Source organism: Eulemur rufifrons, chromosome 12, assembly GCF_041146395.1.
Source record: "Eulemur rufifrons isolate Redbay chromosome 12, OSU_ERuf_1, whole genome shotgun sequence".
NCBI lineage: Eukaryota > Metazoa > Chordata > Mammalia > Primates > Lemuridae > Eulemur > Eulemur rufifrons.
In genome coordinates, this window is record NC_090994.1 from 25,739,903 (window position 1) to 25,759,236 (window position 19,334).

General features: G+C 42.7%; 1 protein-coding gene across 2 annotated transcripts; it reads left to right on the top strand.

Moving 5' to 3' along the window:
- The first annotated feature begins 1,195 nt into the window (after positions 1-1,195).
- On the top strand, positions 1,196-15,344 carry AP3M2 (adaptor related protein complex 3 subunit mu 2). 2 transcript variants are annotated; one of them, XM_069485295.1, is made up of 8 exons: positions 1,196-1,468; positions 4,960-5,131; positions 9,026-9,163; positions 11,903-11,988; positions 12,243-12,376; positions 13,684-13,891; positions 14,151-14,295; positions 15,244-15,344. In XM_069485295.1, exons 1-8 carry the CDS (start codon positions 1,196-1,198, stop codon positions 15,342-15,344), a joined length of 1,257 nt encoding a protein of 418 aa, XP_069341396.1. The 2 variants fall into 2 exon arrangements, with proteins under 2 accessions (XP_069341396.1, XP_069341397.1); XM_069485296.1 differs by having other exon boundaries at positions 4,960-4,973; positions 9,030-9,163.
- The last annotated feature ends 3,990 nt before the right edge of the window (positions 15,345-19,334 follow it).

The window sequence follows — 19,334 nt, forward strand, 5'->3', positions numbered from 1 at the left end:
ACGTGGGCGCGACCCGGCCGGGCCGGCGCCCCTGCGCCTTCCACCCCCGCACCCCGGACGTGTGCGCCCCAAACCCTCCGGTGCCCACCCGCGCCGGGTCGGCCTCCGTCGTCGCGGGCCTGTCCTCCCGCACGTCGCAGCCACCCTCCCCGCCGCTCTGCTCCTGCGGAGCATTGCTGTCGCCCGGCGCGCTGGGTGCCACAGGCCTTTGCGGTTGGACCACCTGGGCCAGGTCGAGTTGCCGCACCTGGCACCGTAGAGACGCCGCCGCCTGAGGGACGTGGGGTGTCGCCCAGAGGGATTGTTGCTTAAAGGCACCCACCGACGGGCCTTGTGCACAACAGGCGCTCAGAGATTGGGGTCTGCCCGGGTGAATGAGGACCACAGGGGCGTCTGTTCCATTGCATGGACCAGCTCTGTCCAACGGAAATAGAAGGTGAACCACGTACATAATGGCACATTTTCTGATAACCACATTAAAATAACAAATCAGGTTAAGTTAATTTTAATATATTTGATTTAGCCTAATATATCTAAAATATTATAACACATTCAATATTAAGATATTGGTGAGGTATTTGAAATTCTATTTATTTCATACACAGTCTTCCAAGTCTGTCATGTATCTTGCACTTAGTACATCTCACTGTCACCAACCACCTTTCAATGCTAGCTGGCCTCGTTTGGCTAGGGGGTACCGTAAGAAGCTGCGCATGTCTAGTATATGTATGAGCTGTGGCCGAAACGTGACATCAACTTCAGTATTCTTTCAGCCCTCCTGTGTGCAAGTAGGTACTGTGCAAAGAAACAACAAAAAACAGGAGGCATCGTCCTTTTCTTCAAGGAGCTTACAGTTCAGTTGAGAATATAGACATCCAAAGGCTGAGTAGTGTTTTAAGTGGACATAATAGTAAAGCAGTACTAAAGGTAAGGGGGAATGTATGATTGACTGACAAATGAAACGGCTGATAATTATGCCTAGGAATTCAGGGGATACTTCAGACTCATCCAGTAGAGGAAAACTTGGGCCTGGTCTTGAAACATGCGTAAGTCTTGGGCTGCTAGAAAAGATGGGGAGGGCGTTTGGGTGCAGTGGAACTGAATATGGCTTCTTTTGTTTTTAGGGTTGGCAACTTGCAGAGTCCTGAAGCATTCAGAGTGAAAAGGCTTTCCTCTCTCACTGACAGTCTCCACCATGATTCATAGTCTTTTCTTGATCAACTCCTCTGGAGATATTTTCCTGGAGAAACATTGGAAAAGTGTGGTCAGCCGTTCTGTTTGTGATTACTTTTTTGAGGCGCAAGAGAGAGCTACTGAGGCAGAAAATGTGCCTCCGGTCATCCCTACCCCTCACCATTACCTCCTAAGTGTTTATCGCCACAAGATCTTTTTTGTGGCTGTGATCCAGACGGAGGTCCCACCTCTGTTTGTCATTGAGTTTCTTCACCGAGTAGTGGACACATTTCAGGTTGGTGAATGTGGGAAGGTTCATATATGTAAGCTGTAAGGTGTCTTTATAGTCCTGTTTCTGTTGTATTCAGCCTCAGTTAAGAAACTTTTTAAAAAAATCTGATACTGCTCACTACTTCTCCCATTTGACCATAAGATTCCTGTGTGTGTTTATTGGATTGGCTGCATCCAAAATGACAAATGGAATACTTTTGAACCTCTTACATGGGAAAACTATCCTACTTGGTACAACTATGTAGTCTTTTTAGTTCTATGTAAAACTTTTTGCTCATAAATTAGAGGAGTTTAGATCGTTTTTGTGTAGTGGACTAAATGCTAGCCGTTGTTAGCTACATTGCTTTGAGTTGCATCAAAAAGTGATGTCTGTAACGTTTTATAGAAGAGGTAGAAAAAGGTAAGTAATGCTTTAATTGTCCCTGGCTGGGACAGTTTGTGAAGCTATACTTCCTCTTGAGTTTGGGGTAGTTATCCATAGCATATGAGTGCTCGTGATGAGCTCTCATTGCAAACATAAGATTGGGAAATCTCCTGTACCCATAAGAATTTAAGTGACACATTTTACAAGGTACAGTTTCATTTTGAGGGTTTTTTTTGTTTTTGTTTTTTGGAAATAGATTCAAAGATCTTAGGGGAGTGGGGTATGGGAGATGTAAGTTATACTAGGATATGAACATCATTTGTAACACAGAATCTTAGACTGCCCAAACTCTGAATTTAAACAATGGAATCCTCTCCCTAACAGAATCATTCAACTTCTAACTCTTGTGGTTATTTGCATAACTCAAATGATAAATGAGAAGTAAGGGCCCTTTGCTAGAAGGACCCTAGTTTGGTTTAACTTCTATGTCATGTGAAGTCTGGAATTAGTCACATGAATTGTGGAATTGGAGAAGAGAACAAGGACCCAGACATTATGATAAAAATTAAAAAGCACACTAAAGAGTCCTTTCATTTGCACTCATGTCTACATCACATGTTTAGAGCAGCTTTCATTCCCAAGAGAATTAAAATGTGTTACATAAGTTTTTCCCCACAAATACTCTCTGGTAGTGCTGCCTGGGATTCCAGTTCTCGTGGGGCTTACTAGCTCCTCTGCATGGTGAAAACCCAAGCATTACAAGTTCCAGAACGTGGAAGAACTAGAAGTAGAAGAACCCAGTAGTTAAGATCTTAAACCACTTTAACTGGATCTTGTAGTATTTCTGCATATGATACTTTACCTATTCTGAGATTAAGAGTCCCACTGGTGAAACTCCACAGCTACTTTGTATAGCCAAACCAATATCACATAACTTACTGTGAGACAGGAAGTAAGAAAAGTTGTTTAATGTAGTTGAAACCACAGAGCAATTTGGGAAAGCAGACTATAGTTGCTAATTTGGAAGTATGGGACTTCAGAGCTTGTCATTTTTGAAACAGTTGTTAAAAGTAAAGGACATATCCTGATTTTAATGTCTCATTTGATGTGTGCCCTCTCTGGCAGCATTTTCCCCCCAGTACTAGACTATGCCAGAAGAGGTCCAGCTCTAGAATCACAGAGACTTTCACTGTGGCTCTTTGTCAGATTGCACGTCTCCTTTCTAACTGCTCCTTTCACGTTATGCCCGGTTTATAAAACCTAATGGAGTGTTTTGTTTGTTTTGTTTGTTTGTTTGTTTGTTTTGAGACAGAGTCTCACTCTGTTGCCTGGGCTAGTGCCGTGGCATCGGCCTAGCTCACAGCAACCTCAAACTCTCGGGCTCAAGCGATCCTCCTGCTGCAGCCTCCTGAGAAGCTGGGACTACAGTCTCGTACCACCACACCAGCTAATTTTTTCTATTTTTAGTTGCCCGGATAATTTTTTTTTTCTATTTTTTAGTAGAGAGGGGGTCTCACTCTTACTGGTTTCAAAATCCTGACCTCAAGCAATCCTCCCGCCTCGGTCTGCCAGAGTGCTAGGATTATAGGTGTGAGCTGCTGTGCCCGGCCTGTTTTTTTTTTTTTTTTTTTAAATAAAATCACTCCTGGAAAGGAAATGTGTGATTTTTTTTCTCCTTACATCCTCATTTTTTAGGAGGAAATCTTTTAGGAATACACCCCTGACTCCTCAGTGACTTGGATATTGGAATCTCACTGAGAATTGACGTTATCTGATGTAATTTAGGTCACATCCAGTAGAGTCCATTCAAGTTTGGATGTCAGTGAAAGAAGGTGAAATGATCTGGAAACTATACTATAGCATGAACAATGGAAGGATCTCGGGAGTTTGGCCCTGAGAAGAAAAAAACTTGAAGTGAAAGCTTGTAGTTGTCTTCAAATAATGACAGTGCTGTTATTTAAACTCGTTCTGTAAGGCAGAGCTAGGAGGGAAATTTCAGCTTAGCAAAAGAAAGAACTTTGTAATAATCAGAGCTGTTTAGTAGAATGGGCTTTCTCCAAAGGGGTAAATTTCCCTTCATTGGATAAATTCCAGAGGTTGTATGGCCCTCGTAGAGGTCCCATAAAAGATGTGACTGACATTGCTTGAAGGGAACATTGAATGACCACAAACATTTCTTTTCAAATCATTATCGTCAGGCATTCCATTTGACATAGTGCCTGCAAAGTACTTTCACACACATTATCATCTCATCAATCATGCTTAGTTCTCACGTCCCTGTGCCTCCAGTGCCATTATCCTGACTATACCACTAAAGAAATCAAGACCCAAATTAGTTACCATGACTTATCTAGCAGGTGACAAGTAAGATTATAATCCAGGTCTTCTGGTTTTAAATCCAGTACTTTTTCCACAATCCAGGTAATTTAGCACCTGAAGTTTAGCCTTTTTAATAACAGGACAAAGAGTTCATAGAATCCTAGCATCTTGGGGATGATCGAAAGAGATTTTGGGGTGTGTTCCTTCATCCCTCTCATTTCATTTTTTTCCCTCATGCACTGCATGAATATTAAGAAATAGCACAATTGGCCAGACCTAGTGACTCAACCTGTAATCCCAGCACTTTGGAAGACTGAGGTGAGGGGATCACTTGAGTCCAGGAGTTTGAGACCAGCCTGGGCAACATAGCAAGACCTTATCTCTACCAAAAAAAAAAAAAAAGAAAGCAATAGCAAAACAGTAGCGGTTAAAATTTTCATGTACAACTCTATGCCATATCATAGTGTTATTTTGCATAATTCTTTCAGATTCTTATTCATAAACATGTATAATAAAGATACAAGTTTCTATTCTATGTATTTTATCAAGTTCAGGAAATTGACCCAAAGAGATTAACTGAATTCCTCTAGTTTATAGAAAAAGCTAGTAATGGCGTTAGTACCATAAGCTAGTCCTGTGTCCTCTACCAAACCAGGCTGCCTAAGAGAACTAGGGGCACTCCCTTATTATAAAAGAGCACCCCAGAAACACTGTGTAAACACATGGGGACCAACCAGATCTTTTTTCTCTAGGAACATCCTTTTATTTTTTTACAGTCTGAGTGATAAATGTGTATGTTATATCTTCATCAGGATTATTTTGGAGTGTGTTCAGAGCCAGTGATCAAAGACAATGTGGTTGTGGTTTATGAGGTATTAGAAGAGATGCTTGACAATGGGTTTCCATTGGCTACCGAGTCGAACATCCTCAAAGAACTGATAAAGCCTCCCACTATCCTTCGCACAGTTGTCAACACCATCACAGGTATGGCAGAGGGGGTGAACCCACAGAAAGCTGCTGCCGTCCTGGGTGTGGCTTAGTCTGCTGTTGGGCGTTGTTTTGAGTGTTTGTCTTTGGGGATCTCAAGCGTCCAGGTGCCTTAATTTTGCTCTTTGCAGTCTTTGAGTATAACCTGAAATAATATTTTTGTTATGTAGAAAATGGCCCGACTTTAATGACAAAATGAAGTGTTCTCCTTTAAAAATAATTGTTTCCTGATTACAGAAGAAACACATGATTATTGTACAGAAAAGCACAATGAATAACGTCAAAATCACTCTTAATCCCACCACACTTTGAACGTACTGTTGTATATATTTCTCTTTTTTAGTTGGATCAAGGATGGATGGGTGGATAGAATTTTTTTAAATAACTTTTTTTTCTTTTTTTTTTTTGAGACAGAGTCTTGCTCTGTTGCCCAGGCTAGAGTGCCGTGGTGTCATCACAGCTCACAGCAACCTCGAACTCCTGGGCTCAAGTGATCTTTCATGCCTCAGCCTCCCGAGTAGCTGGGACTACAGGCGTGCGCCACCGTGCCCAGCTAATTTTTTCTATTTTTAATTGCCCAGCTAATTTCTTTCTATTTTTAGTGGCGACGGAGGCTTGCTCTTGCTCAGGCTAGTCTCGAACTCCTAAACTCAAGCAATCCTCCCGCCTCGGCCTCCTAGGGTGCTAGGATTACAGGCGTGAGCCCCAGTGCCCAGCCTAAACAACTCTCATATTTCTTTAGACTTACCTTTTATCAATATTTTATGAACATTACCCCATTATGATATTCTTCTGTATCATTTTTAATGACTTTATAGTTTTCTTCCATGTGGAATTACCCTAAGTTATTTACTCAATCCCTGTTTATGATGTTTCTGATTTTTTTGTCTTTTTAAATAACAAGGGGTTAACATCTAGAGTGATTTCTTTTCAGTATGATACTAGAAATGGAGGTGCCGCGTCAAGGGCTGGGTACATTTTAATGCATTGTGCCAAGGTGCCCTCCAGAGAGTTGCACCAGTTTGCCCTTTGAGTAGCAAGTCCTTTCTATGCACTAGAGCCAACCCTATTGTTATTAATGTTTTAGAAACTTTGGCAATTTGATAGCTTATCGATACCTTGTTATTTACACACTCAATGTTTGTGACTAAGGAGATTAAAACCCGGTCAAGTGTTTTTTTCTCTATCGTGAATTACCTTTTCGTGTCCTTTGTTCATTTTTTTTTTTTTTTGGTTGAAATGTTTTTCTTTTTTCACATTGATTTAAAAGAATTCCTTTCATTTAAGATCTTAAACTATCGTGTATATTGGAAATAAACATGATAGTTTGTAGGAGTTTTTATATATTTTGAATATTGTGTTGCAGATATTTTGTCACAATCTGTCACTTGTCATTTAATGTTGTTCATGGTGTTGTTTGGCCACAGTTGTAATGTTTTGATTTAGTCAAATTAATCATTCTGCTTCATTAAGGTTTTACATTTGGGGTCTTATTTAATGCATAAACAAGGGTTTTCATGGAGTTTTACAAACTGATTGAAAAATACATTTAAAAAAGTATAAATAAACAAGAATAGCCAGGACAGTTTTGGAAAAGAATTACAAAGGAGTTGGAAGGATTTGGCCTGTCAGATATCAAGACATGTTAAGTTTATATAGTACACACGACAAAAGTTCATGGAGTAGACATACTAGAAGAGCAAAGACAGTTTTGAAAATAAATTTTTTAGAAAGAGCAAGAAAGAAAATGTGTCCTACCAGATGCAAGATATATTACAAGTTGAGCATCCCAAATCCCAAATCCAAAATGCTCCAAAATCCAAAACTTTTTTTTTTTTTTTTTTTTTTTTGAGATAGAGTCTCGCTCTGTTGCCTGGGCTAGAGTGCTGTGGCATCAAGCTCACAGAAACCTCAAACTCCCGGGCTTAAGCAATCCTCCTGTCTCAGCCTACCGAGTAGCTGGGACTACAGGCATGCGCCACCATGCCTGGCTAATTTTTTTGTATATATATAATTTTAGCTGTCCAGATCATTTCTTTCTGTTTTTAGTAAAGACGGGGTCTCGCTCTTGCTGAGAGCTGGTCTCGAACTCCTGACCTCAAGTGATCCTCCCGCCTTGGCCTCCCAGAGTGCTAGGATTACAGCCGTGAGCCACTGTGCCCAGCCAAAAATCCAAAACTTTTTGAGCACCAACATGATGCTCAAAGGAAATGCTCACTGGAGCATTTCAGATTTCAGATTTTCAGATTTGGGATGCTCAACTGGTATGAGGCAAATATTCAAAAATCTGAAATTTGAAACACTTCTGGTCTCAAGCACTTCAGCTAAGGGGTACTCAACCTGTATGAAGTTTTGGTAATTTCAAAAATATGATATTGGTCCAATAATGGAAAAATAGATCATTGGAATAAAATAGAAAGTCCAGAAACAGACTCTTGATTTTATAGGAATCTGGTATAGATAGAAGTGGTCATCTATCAAATCAGTGGACCAGGAGCCAATTGTTAAATATATTGTATTGGATAGTAAACTTCACTATGGAAAAAAAATTAAGTTCCTCCCCTTCATATGATGCATAAAATAAGTTCCATCTAGATTAAGGAGTTAAACAGAAACAAACCCTATAATTATTAGAGGAAAATACAGGAGAATGTCTTTTTGATCTCAGAAAAGGGAAAGTCATCTTTTTTAAAGATGTATTTTCTTCTAGTTCTTTTATGGTTTGATTTTTGGATTTAATTTCTTAGTCCATTTGAAAATTATCTTGGTGTACAAAACAAGGTAAGGCTCTATGTTTATTTCTCCAAAGTTGTTAGTTTTCTTCGTACCATTTATTGAATAATTTGTTCTTTGTCCCTATTTTAAAATCATAGTTTTTTTCTCAAACCAAGTACATTAAAAAAAAGAGAGTTTTATCTCATACCGTAATTATGGGTTCTTGATCTGTTTTTAGACTTTCCTGCCTTGTCACAACATGGCTTTAATTATTCTATCTTGGTGATATGTTTTAATACATAGTACCTCTTTTTAAGAAAACAAATTTCGTGGGTTTTTCCATATTCTGAGCTCATTTTAAGCCTTAAAAGCTTTGTTGGTACCTAAATCATTTATGAATACTATGAAGTTAATTAAGTCTGTATTTCAGTCCAATCTAGAAAAAGGTATCTGAGGACCACTTTTGAAAAGCTGAAATGTTTTGTAAACATGCTAAATATATGTATGTTTAGTGTTTCCTTAGATTAAAAAGATCCAGGCAATGGAAGGAGAAAATAGAATTTAAATTAATTGTAGTATTTTATTATTTCAGTATAAAACCTTTGAATTAATAAATTTTTGATGCCTGTGGAGGGAAAAACAAGTGAAGGAATTGATCTATAACTCTTAAGGACAGGGAAAGATCAAATTTGTATTATTTTCCTAAGTTTCAGAATTGGTATGAGACATCATATTGATATATACATTTTAATACTTGCCATAAACCTACCTAAGAACCTACCTCAAACCAGAATACTGTCTTTTAACCCATGAAAATTTAGTATCTATATGTAGATCACCAACCCTACTGAAAGCCAATACATTATTTAAGTTGCAAGCTATTGTGGAATTTGAGATACTAAGTTCAGGTTACTTTCAAAACCAAAATATGATATCTGTTTCTCAGGTGACTTTTCTTAACCTTTATTCTGCTTGAGGAGGCAGACCAGATGGCGGCAAGGAGTTTTTAAAATAGACTAGGTTACCCTATATATAGAAGTAGGGAAAACTCTCATCTTCTGTTTGAAAAACTCTTCCATCCAATGCATGAATAGTGGGAGCATAGAAACTTCCAAGGAAGTGTTCGGTGGTTATTACAATCAAATTAGTTATTAAAGTACAATCATATTGTCTCAGGAAGCACCAATGTGGGTGACCAACTTCCCACTGGGCAGCTGTCAGTGGTGCCTTGGCGACGGACTGGGGTGAAGTACACCAACAATGAGGCCTATTTTGATGTGATCGAAGAGATTGATGCCATTATTGATAAGTCAGGTAGGTGCTTTTAATATGTTCTCAGCAATGTGAAAATAGAAAGAGGCCCCTTTCATATAATGCTTGCTAGTATCAGAATTATCCTCCTTTCAAGAGTGTTCGTTTTAATTTAGTGCCTGCTTTGTGTCAGGTACTGTGCCAGGGAGGCAGTGGGAATGGACTTTAATGTCATGCAGAGCAGTGTTTGTCTCACACTTTTACTTGTTTTATAAATCTTATCCTCTTGAATGAAAAAGAGAAGTAACAAACTGATCTCTTGTTGATTAGGTTTCCTTTTTGAGAGTATTTGATGCCTAATTCTGATGGCAGAACTAAAGTTGTCATCACTAAATTTCAGAGAGCCTTTTATTCTGTCTATTCTGAATTAGGTAAATAAGACTAGAAGTCCTAGAGCTTAGGAATTTGCAGAAGCCAGCCCTGGTGGCACGCATCTTCGTCCCAGCTGCTTGCAAGGCTGAGGCAGGAGAGTCACTTGAGCCAAGGAATTCCAGGCTGCAGTGCACAATGATCACACCTGTGAATAGCGACTGCACTCCAGCCTGGGCACACAGCAAGACCCCGTCTCTAACATGAACTTATTCATTCAACAAATGTTTATTGAAAACTTGCGTTATGACACAGTGCTGGATAGTGGGCATTTGATGATGAATAAAATGTAGTCTGTGGCTGCAGAAAGCTTAATTAAAGTCTAGTGGGGTGAGAGAAAGGTCAAAAGGTGGAGCACCTGGGAGGCACCCCACTCATCCTGAGCACAGGTACAGAGGTGACAGTGTGTATGCTTCATCAGTGGGATGAATGGAAGTTACTATGACTTGCACGGCTTTGGGAGCAAAATACGGACACTCTCAAATGAGAGAAATACTGTTGGGAAATAAAGTTCAGTCTGACAGGATTAAGAGACAAGTAGGTGATGAGGCTTCAAAACTAAGCAGGCATAGCGGCCTTTCACATTGGCCCAGACTGGAAATAGCGCGAGTGTCAAGTGGCGACAGGAAGGCTAAATAAATGCTGGTGTGGTTGTACAGTGGAGTCCTCTGCAGTCGTGAGCAAATGGACTTCCGGTTCATCCCGCAGCAGGGATGACTCTTGCAACATTGAGCCATGACGTTAGACGCATAAGCTTACATACAGTGTGATACGTTTATACAAAGTTCGAAAACAGGTGCAGTTAATCCAAGGGAATAGAAGTCAGAATTTCAGGAATGCAGATTAGTTGGGATGTGCAAGAGGGAGCATCCTGGGATGCTGGAAAGGCTCCCCATCTTGCTGTGGGTGGTATTTGCATACACGGCTGCATATTTAAAAATTCACTGAGCTGTACACTTAAGGTTTTTGCATTTTACTGTTTTATGTCAATGAAAAAGTTACAGAAAGAAAATTGATAGCCAGATCACGAAGAGCCTTGCATGCCATTTTAAGGAGGGCAGTTGGGAGCGATCGAAGAGTTTTAAGTTGGAGGGTAACTTGGTCAAACGTGGCGTTTAGAGCAATCAGTCCAGCTGCCACGTGAAGTGTGACTTGGGCTCAGGCTGAGGGCGGGGGCAGGAGGAGGCCACTGCAGTCCAGAACACAGACGTCCGTAGCGCAGCGGGGAGAGGAATGCACGGAGGTGAGAGACGTGAGTCCCAGACAGGACGGGAACTGAGTATTGGCTGGCTGTGGGGACTGAGGAAGCAGAACCAGTCACGATGCGTCTGTTTCTGGCTCAGGCAGCAGGATAGATGGTGTCGTCACACAGACATGGAGAACAGGAGGAGCAGGTGCAGGGAGTGAGACAGCGAATTCACTTTTGACATACGGAGTTGGAGGTGCCTCGGTGACATCCACGTGGAGATGTCCATCAGGCAAGCGTGGGGCTGAACTTGAAAAGAGAGAGGGAAATCCCAGCCTGAGCAGGAGCGAGACCCCATCTCTACTAAAAATAGAATAATTAGCTAGTGGTGGTAGCCTGCACCTGTAGTCCCAGCTACTCGGGAGGCTGAGACAGGAGGATCGCTTGAGCCCAGGAGTCTGAGGTTGCTGTGAGCTAGGCTGACGCCACAGCACTCTAGCCTGGGCAACAGAGTGAGACTCTGTCTCAAAAAGAAAAAGAAAAAAAAGAGTAGGAAATAATTGGCCATAAATGAACACTGAAGATAAAATAACCCCAGGAGAGTGTGTAGAGTGAAAGGAAGAGAAGTTTGGACCTGTGAAAAAGCATTTAAGGGATGTGCAAAGAAAGAGAAGCCTGCAGAAGACACCGAGGAAGAGGAGCTGGAGGAAGTAGCAGAGGATTTGACAAGGAGAAGTGAGGAGCGGCGACAGACACTGCAGAGAGCGCCTGCAGGATAGAGACCAGGAGTGTCCATTTGATTTAGCAGCACAGCTCACTGGTGACCTCAGGGAGAGCAGCTGCTGAGAGGAAATTTTCTGAACCATTGGCTAAGATAACGATGCTCTGTTTAATTCTGGCACTAGATTGAAAACTTTAGGCTAATAACTATCATTCATGTCTTTATCCCATTACTTGATCATAGTGCCTCATACTTGATATGCAGTTGATAAATGTCTGGAAGGAAGGACAGATGGGTTGTATGAATGGATGGATGGACAGAAGAAAGGGGGAGAGGGAAGGAGGAAGGAAGAAAAGACGGAAGGGAGGGAAAGGAGGAGGACAGGACAGAGGAAGTGAGTGAGTCGGGAAGGGCAGAGAAGCCTTCGGTGATCTCCAATATTCTTTTTGTGCGTTTCCTGTCTCAGGGTCCACAATCACGGCTGAGATCCAGGGGGTGATTGACGCCTGTGTGAAGCTGACTGGCATGCCGGACCTCACGCTTTCCTTCATGGTAAATCCCGGGCAGAGCTTGAGTTCTTGGGCTGAGAAATTAAATGCTTCTGGAAAGACAGAGTGGTGAGAGTGGAGTAGAGCAAGAAGAAATAGGACCGCAACAAAGCTTGTATCAGGCTTGGATTTTCTATAAGTAACTACAGAATTGCTGTGTGTGTGTGTTTTAATGAAAACAGCATCTAAATTACTTTCATGAAAGAAATACGGGTGTTTAATCTCTGCCTTTTGGTTTTCCTCGCCTGGTGACTCTAGAACCCCAGGTTGTTGGATGACGTCAGCTTTCACCCTTGTGTCCGGTTCAAACGCTGGGAATCCGAGCGCACCCTGTCCTTCATCCCTGCTGACGGGAGCTTCCGCCTGCTCTCCTACCACGTCAGCGCGCAGAAGTAAGCGCACTTACACTTACGGCTGGAATCTGTGTTTACATGTGCGTGTGGAAACAGTATCTGTAGTGATAAGAACTGAGGCTCTAGAGTTTCCTAGGTTCAAATTCCAGCGTCTATAGTTACTAATTCGGTAACCTCGGGTGAGTTGCTTGACCTCTCTGTTTCTGTTTTCCTATCTGTAGATTGAAAATCATAGAAGTACCTTGTTACGAGGATTGCGTAAGAGAATCTAGTGCTTAACACAAATAAGTGCTCATTAAGTTCACTGCTGTTTTTGTTGTTACATGCCTAAACAAGAACATTCTTTTCTCAAATTAGAATCTGAGCATACCTGTATTAATAGCCCCAACCCAAAAGAAGCATTAAATGATACTTTGAAAAGTATAAAATTTTTGATCTTGAACATTCTCTTTAATTTGGGGGCTAACGGCTTTGGAAGCACTATTGTGTGGTAGAGGTATGTAGACTGAAGAGAGCCAGGGACCTCAGAGCCACCAGAACCTTCCTGTGTGATTTGGAGTAAATCATTTAGGAATATATCTGAGTGCTTGACATCAAAGCCCCTGAATTCAACTGCCTGGACTTAAACCCCAACCTTAGTACTTCTGTGACCTTGGGCAGGTTCCTTGACCTCAGTTAAGTAGGACTTCGCTATCCATCCATAAAATTAGTATCTACTTCATCCTTCTGCAGTAGCATATGGTAGCAGTACCTGCGTCACACCAGGTTAAGTGGGACAGATGGCATCTGGCACGGTGGCTGGCACACAGGAAGCACTCGGTAGATGTGAGGGAACTGTTACTACTTCAGGGTCATTTTGTGACTTCTTCCTCCCCTGTGAAATCATGACAGCCTCCCCTGGCTCACAGGGTTTTCATGAGGACCAGTGAGTCAGATAAAAGCACCCTCAGGAAATTATAAAAGGTCCATGAGGTATGAGTATCACTGTCCCCAGTACAAATCATGATTGGTCACATGTCACAAATTAGAACATAGAGACTTACTTAGTGGCTCTTCACTTTTGTTCATTATGCCTTTCTCATAGTAAGCTTCATATACTCTTTGATTTTGTTTGTATTATTCAGAGAGTCATTAGAAGAGTTAAATTACTTAATAGCATCGTAGCTTTTCAAAAAGGAAAAAGATTACTGAGGGGTTTTTTTTTTCTTTATTTTTTAAGATAAAGAGTAAGGACAGAGGTAAGAGAGAAGCTGCCAACAGGGCAGGCAAAGCGCCGTGTGCAGGAGGAACTTCTGCCATTGTCCGGTACACTGACGCAGCGGGCTTTCCGCCTCTCTCTCTTCCAGCCTGGTGGCAATTCCAGTGTACGTCAAACATAACATCAGTTTCCGGGACAGTAGTTCCCTTGGACGCTTTGAAATAACAGTGGGACCCAAGCAGACTATGGGCAAGACCATAGAGGGCGTGATGGTCACCAGCCAGATGCCCAAAGGGGTCCTGAATATGAGCCTCACTCCGTCTCAGGGGACGCACACGTTCGACCCCGTCACAAAGGTGAGGGACGAGCAGACATCACGCAGAAGTAACTTAGCAGGGCTCTCCACGGGGGAGGCTGATCGAAGGGACGTTGTTTTCTCCTTTGAGATAACTTAGGGTGACAAGTAGGATTCTCTATTGAAAAACACCCTCGAGGCAGCTTATAATATTGTGACAGATGCCCCGAGGTTAGAGCCCAGCCACCTCAAATGAAGGGTTCCGCTGTAATTAATTATTTTATTGGAATGACCACTTCTCCATGTCATTTTCTTTGCAGATGCTGACTTGGGATGTAGGCAAAATAAATCCCCAAAAGCTACCAAGTTTGAAGGGGACCATGAGTCTTCAGGCTGGCGCTTCCAAACCAGATGAAAACCCCACGATTAACCTACAGTTTAAGATCCAGCAGCTCGCCATTTCTGGTAAGTGACCGGAGCTCAGGGGCTTTGAAGGGAACAGAAATGGCTTTGTCACAGAAGGCACAGAAATCAGAAAGCCTTCCTGTCATTCCCTATTTACAAAGTTTGGTTTCGTTACCTGATATGTAATCTTTAGTAAAATCTTTTCCTGCACATTTCTGGGGACAGTTTGCAATCCTTATTTTGAAGTTGACTCAAGTAAGTAACCTGAATAAAAGTGTCTAAGACACAAATGAGAAGGAAACAATATCATTAGATATTTATTAATTCATTACTTTTCATTATTCATTTAGTTATAATTTACTTCATTATTAATTCATATACTTTGTTATTAATTCACTTATTCAGTTCAATAACTTGAGAAAATTACAATGGCCCTATTTTTTCCTTATCTTTGTTTTAAGTCTGCACATCACTTTCTGCTCTTTCCATTCTAGGGACGAGTTTTCTCATAGGATAGCTTTTCTGTTGGTGCCATTGTTTTTTCTTGAGACAGAGTCTTGCTCTGTTGCCTGGGCCAGAGTGCCGTGGCGTCAGCCTAGCTCATAGCATCCTCAAACTCTTGGGTCAAGCAATCCTGCCTCAGCCTCCCGAGTAGCTGGGACTACAGGCATGCGCCACCATGCCCGGCTAATTTTTCTGTTTTTAGTAGAGATGGGGTCTTTCTTTTGCTGAGGCTGGTCTTGAACTCCTGACCTCAAGCGATCCTCCTGCCTCGGCCTCCCACAGTGCTGGGATTGCAGGTGTGAGCCACCACACCTGTCCTGGAGCCGTTTTTTGCTGTCAGTGTTTGTCCCAAGAGTGGAGAATCCATCACTTCTGAATAAGCTGTCCCCTGTCACAGTGATCTCTGTCCCACGGATCTCTGTAAATTGAAACAAATGGAAACAGTTACGCTACCTACTTCTTTTAAATAATACATCTTATTTTTCCTCCCTCCCTGCCTTCCAGGACTCAAAGTGAATCGTCTGGATATGTATGGAGAAAAGTACAAACCCTTTAAGGGCATAAAATACATGACCAAAGCTGGAAAATTCCAAGTTCGAACCTGAAGGGAGAGTTTTACAGAGGCAAAAGTCATGAACACTTTAATTTCTTACTTGATTAAAAGTAAAACATACCAGCCTGTCCCCTAGGTCAGTCCCTTCCTGGCCCTGCCCGCTCCCTTTTTTCCTTAACCTGCAGTGCCGAGGAACGATCAAGGGAGGAAGGGTCACCCGTGAGAACTGGACAGAACCGGAACTCAGTCAGCGCCAGCTCAGTTCTCCAAGAAGTGGCGTGCGATGGAGGTGGAGCTGCTTGATGCCATATTGAACTATTTTTAACACAGTTACCATAGAAAAAGACAACTTGCTGCTTGGTTGGCTTTAATTATCGAAAGCCACTGAAAGACTTATTGATTTTTTCCTAAGGTAGAAAGATCAGAAAGAAGAAAGATTGGGAGAAACAATGAATGTTAGAGAAAGGCTGGCTGAGGATCTGATCTAGGAGGGACGAGGGAGAGGAGCAGAGAAGAGCTGGGAGGAGACTCACGTGACAGACTGGCAGGGAGGGTGATCAGACTACACTGGGGAGGGTTGGGGAGAACAGAGTTGAGTTGGTTTCTTTCTGATCCCTCTACTCTTACATAAAAAACAATCTGTACTTCTAGAAATGAGCTGGAGACTTCTTAAATTCACAGCCACTATTGATATGGAAAGCCCAGTAGAATCAGGTTTTCCCTTGAAGACCGTGATGATATCTGACCAGCTCTTAGGTACCGTCGGCTGGTGCTTAGCACTGGGTCTCATCTTCAGTGAAAGGTGACCTGCTTTCTTCCCATGGTGGTGGTCTAAAATCCTTTTTTCCCTAACCCAAAACAATTCTACTCACTTGGCAGATTTCACCTGCCTTTTTCCTGTTACCTGATCCTTCCACAGGATTTTCTAAAAAGTAGGAGAGTTTCAGAAAAGCCAATCCCATAACCCCCAGTGCAGCCAGATTTCGTGTGTCATAGTTTGGAGTAGAGGTGGCCGACTCATTTCCCATGAAGGCAGATCACAGCGATCACGGTGATCTCATACTTAACATTTGTCAGTGCTGGCCTAGTCCTGGATCCTAAATGATCCTGTCCGAAACTTCCATCAGTAGCCCTGAGTAAAAAGAACGCTTACCTTTGAGGGTATGGTTGATCCTTGAAGCTGCTTGGTAATGTTATCATTTCCTCACAGTCTTTTGTTTTGTACTCCATCATGTATTTATTTATTTTTGAGACAGGGTCTTGCTCTGTCACCCACGCTGGAGTGCAGTGATGTCTTCATAGCTCTCTGCAACCTCAAACTCCTGGGCTCAAGTGATCCTGTCTCAGCCTCCCGAGTAGCTGGGACTGTAGGTGTGTACCACCATGGCTGGCTGCTTTTTCTATTTTTTTAGAGACAGGGTCTCACTATGTTGCCCAGGCTGGTCTCGAACTCCTGGCCTCAAGTGATCCTCCTGTCTCGGCCTCTGAAAGTACTAGGATTACTGGTGTGAGTCACCACGCCTGGCCCTTATGTATTTATTAACAATAGATATCTACCAGTCCCTTTTCAAGACCAAAAAAAAATCCCTTAAATCCTTGAACGAAATTAATGTAGGCAGATGGGCTATGTTGGTTGTGAGTGTAACCAAGCCAGTCTAAGAAACATGGCAACTGAAGGAATACCTCAAGCTTTCCCAATGGCTAATTTTTATTCTAGTTCAGTGTGTCTATTACTATTTAAATATTAACGTTAAATGTTTTATAAGAAATTATAGCTTAGGGAATGATATTGTGCTCTGCTTCATGCATGGAGAAAAAGGAAGACCTATACTCTCCAAACCTTAGAACCTTTCTCTAAAGCCCTGTTTCCAAACGCTTGTGTGAATTTTTTGCTATATGTGGGACTAGTTTTTGCTGCAGAATAGTGTTGCTTTGTGATTTCCCTCTGGGATAAACTGCTGTATACAACCAGAGGTGTTGCACGCTCCGTCCCTCCAGAATTGGTCCTGGGCTACTGTGGCCCTGGTGCACCCCTGCCGTGGTAGGGAAACATCTCTGCTGTGGACTCCCGCGCACTTGGAATCACTTCTGTGGGCTCTGGAGGATTTTAAGGTTTCCTAGGTCACAGGAAACAACTAATCTCGATTCCTGAATATTTTGGGCTTTATAAGTGCAGCTGTTGTATTTCCTCTTGGTCAGCTCATCCTATTTCAAGGGAAGTATGTAGGAAGAAATAAAATGTTTATAGAGTGAGGGGCCTGCGCGTCTAAGCATATACGCAGTAACCGTCACGTTGCGTGTGCTGCAGACCTTGCCACCACCACCCTGCAGCAGGTGGACCGGCCTGAGGAGTGCAGGGGTCTCCGCAAGCTGGTCAGTTCCTTGTGTGTTATTTTAACATGTGCAGAAGTAGCGTGTCTGTTTAAACTGCAGTAAAGTTGAGTTTTACCAGTCCTGTGTCCAGAGTGTTTTGTTAACAGGACTAAGAGTAATGCGACGCCGCGCATGCCTTATGGGAGCCACCAGCACGGAGCTGGTCTACTCGGGAGGGTCTCACTGCGTCGGTCCTCTTCAGCCGGGAGATCTGGAGCCACGCGTGGAGTGTGACTGATTCTCTAGTCACCTCTAGAAGAGAGGGGGTGTTGATAGGAACATCTTTGTTTTTTGTTTTTTTTTTTGAGACAGAGTCTCGCTCTGTCCCCCAAGCTAGAGTGCCGTGGCATCAGCCTAGCTCACAGCAACCTCAAACTCCTGGGCTCAAGCAATCCTCCTGCCTCGGCCTCCCAAGTAGCTGGGACTGCAGGCATGTGCCAACATGCCTGGCTAATTTTTTTCTATGTATATTTTTAGCTGTCCAGATCATTTCTTTCTATTTTTAGTAGAGACGGGGTCTCACTCTTGCTCAGGCTGGTCTTGAACTCCTGACCTCGAGCGATCCTCCTGCCTTGGCCTCCCAGAGTGCTAGGATTACAGGCGTGAGCCACTGTGCTCGGCCAGTAACGTCATTTTTAAGGTTGTAAGAACTAAGTTCCAGATCAATGAAATTTTTCCCTGAGGTGTAAAAGACAAAACCATTAAAGCCACAGGTGTCTATTCTAGTGCTTTCCCCTTTGTCTTGACCTGCTTCTCAGGTTGGTTAATTTAGGCACAAAAGGGGCTTCAAGTCACTAGAAGTCTTTCTTGCAGCAGAGGTTTCTTGGAAGGTAAGGCATCGGGAGTCTGTAAAGGGTAGACGCTGATTGTTACTCTGTGAAAAGACTGTAAGCCTTCTGTTTGCTAACCGCAAGTGTTAGCGTTAGTGCTTAGCCCTGTCTGCCTCTTAGCCGTGACTGTGGGCTTGGTGGGGGTGTTGTCCCTGGGAGTGTCAGCCAGCTTGTTGTATACCTGTGCTTTCCTCTGTGGCCAGCAGGTGGCGACTCCGTGCTATCAATACTCATTTTGTTTTTAATTGTTAAGACTTTTAAAAAGGGAATTTAATTAGAAACTCTTAACCTCCTCCCAGCTGCTAAGTACTGGGGATTGTGTGAGTCTTTGGTTTTTGAAGTTAATGGGGGAACCATAAGTCTGTGCACTCTTTGATAGACTGACATGTTTGGGCTCTGGAAGGATGCAGTTTCCCCCTTGTGTTTCTCGGGGTCTTCACCAAGATGAGTTGCACAAGTTGCCTGGGAATCTCTCTTGTTCTGCAGGTCTTTTAGCATCTATTTGTTTTATTAAACAGCTGGGGATAATGAGGAAATCACGTTTCATTCCCCCTTTATCCATTCCTTTCCCCAACAAGTTCCAGACATCTGGTCCTGGGTTTCCTGTCCCATACTGAGGAATGTGTTGCTCTTCCAGCACATTTCAGTATAAATCGAGTGAATCTGTCCTGCAGCGGCGGGACTCCGCCCTGTCCCTCCTTGGCCTCTTCTGAGAGTCATCTCCATCTATCTGTGGTTTCCAGGACTCCACTCAGAGGAATGCCGGGGCCAAACTGTGCAGTTTCCGAACCCAGGGGGCCTGGCTGCTGCGGTGCACTTCAGTACCCTGCCTGTCTGGA

Excerpts from the sequence above, each read along its gene's own strand:
- AP3M2 (XM_069485295.1), top strand. The coding sequence starts at position 1,196 with ATGATTCATAGTCTTTTCTTGATCAACTCCTCTGGAGATATTTTCCTG. Across the intron at positions 1,469-4,959 it reads GAGTAGTGGACACATTTCAG|GATTATTTTGGAGTGTGTTC; the intron begins GTTGGTGAATGT and ends TATCTTCATCAG. Across the intron at positions 5,132-9,025 it reads AGTTGTCAACACCATCACAG|GAAGCACCAATGTGGGTGAC; the intron begins GTATGGCAGAGG and ends ATATTGTCTCAG.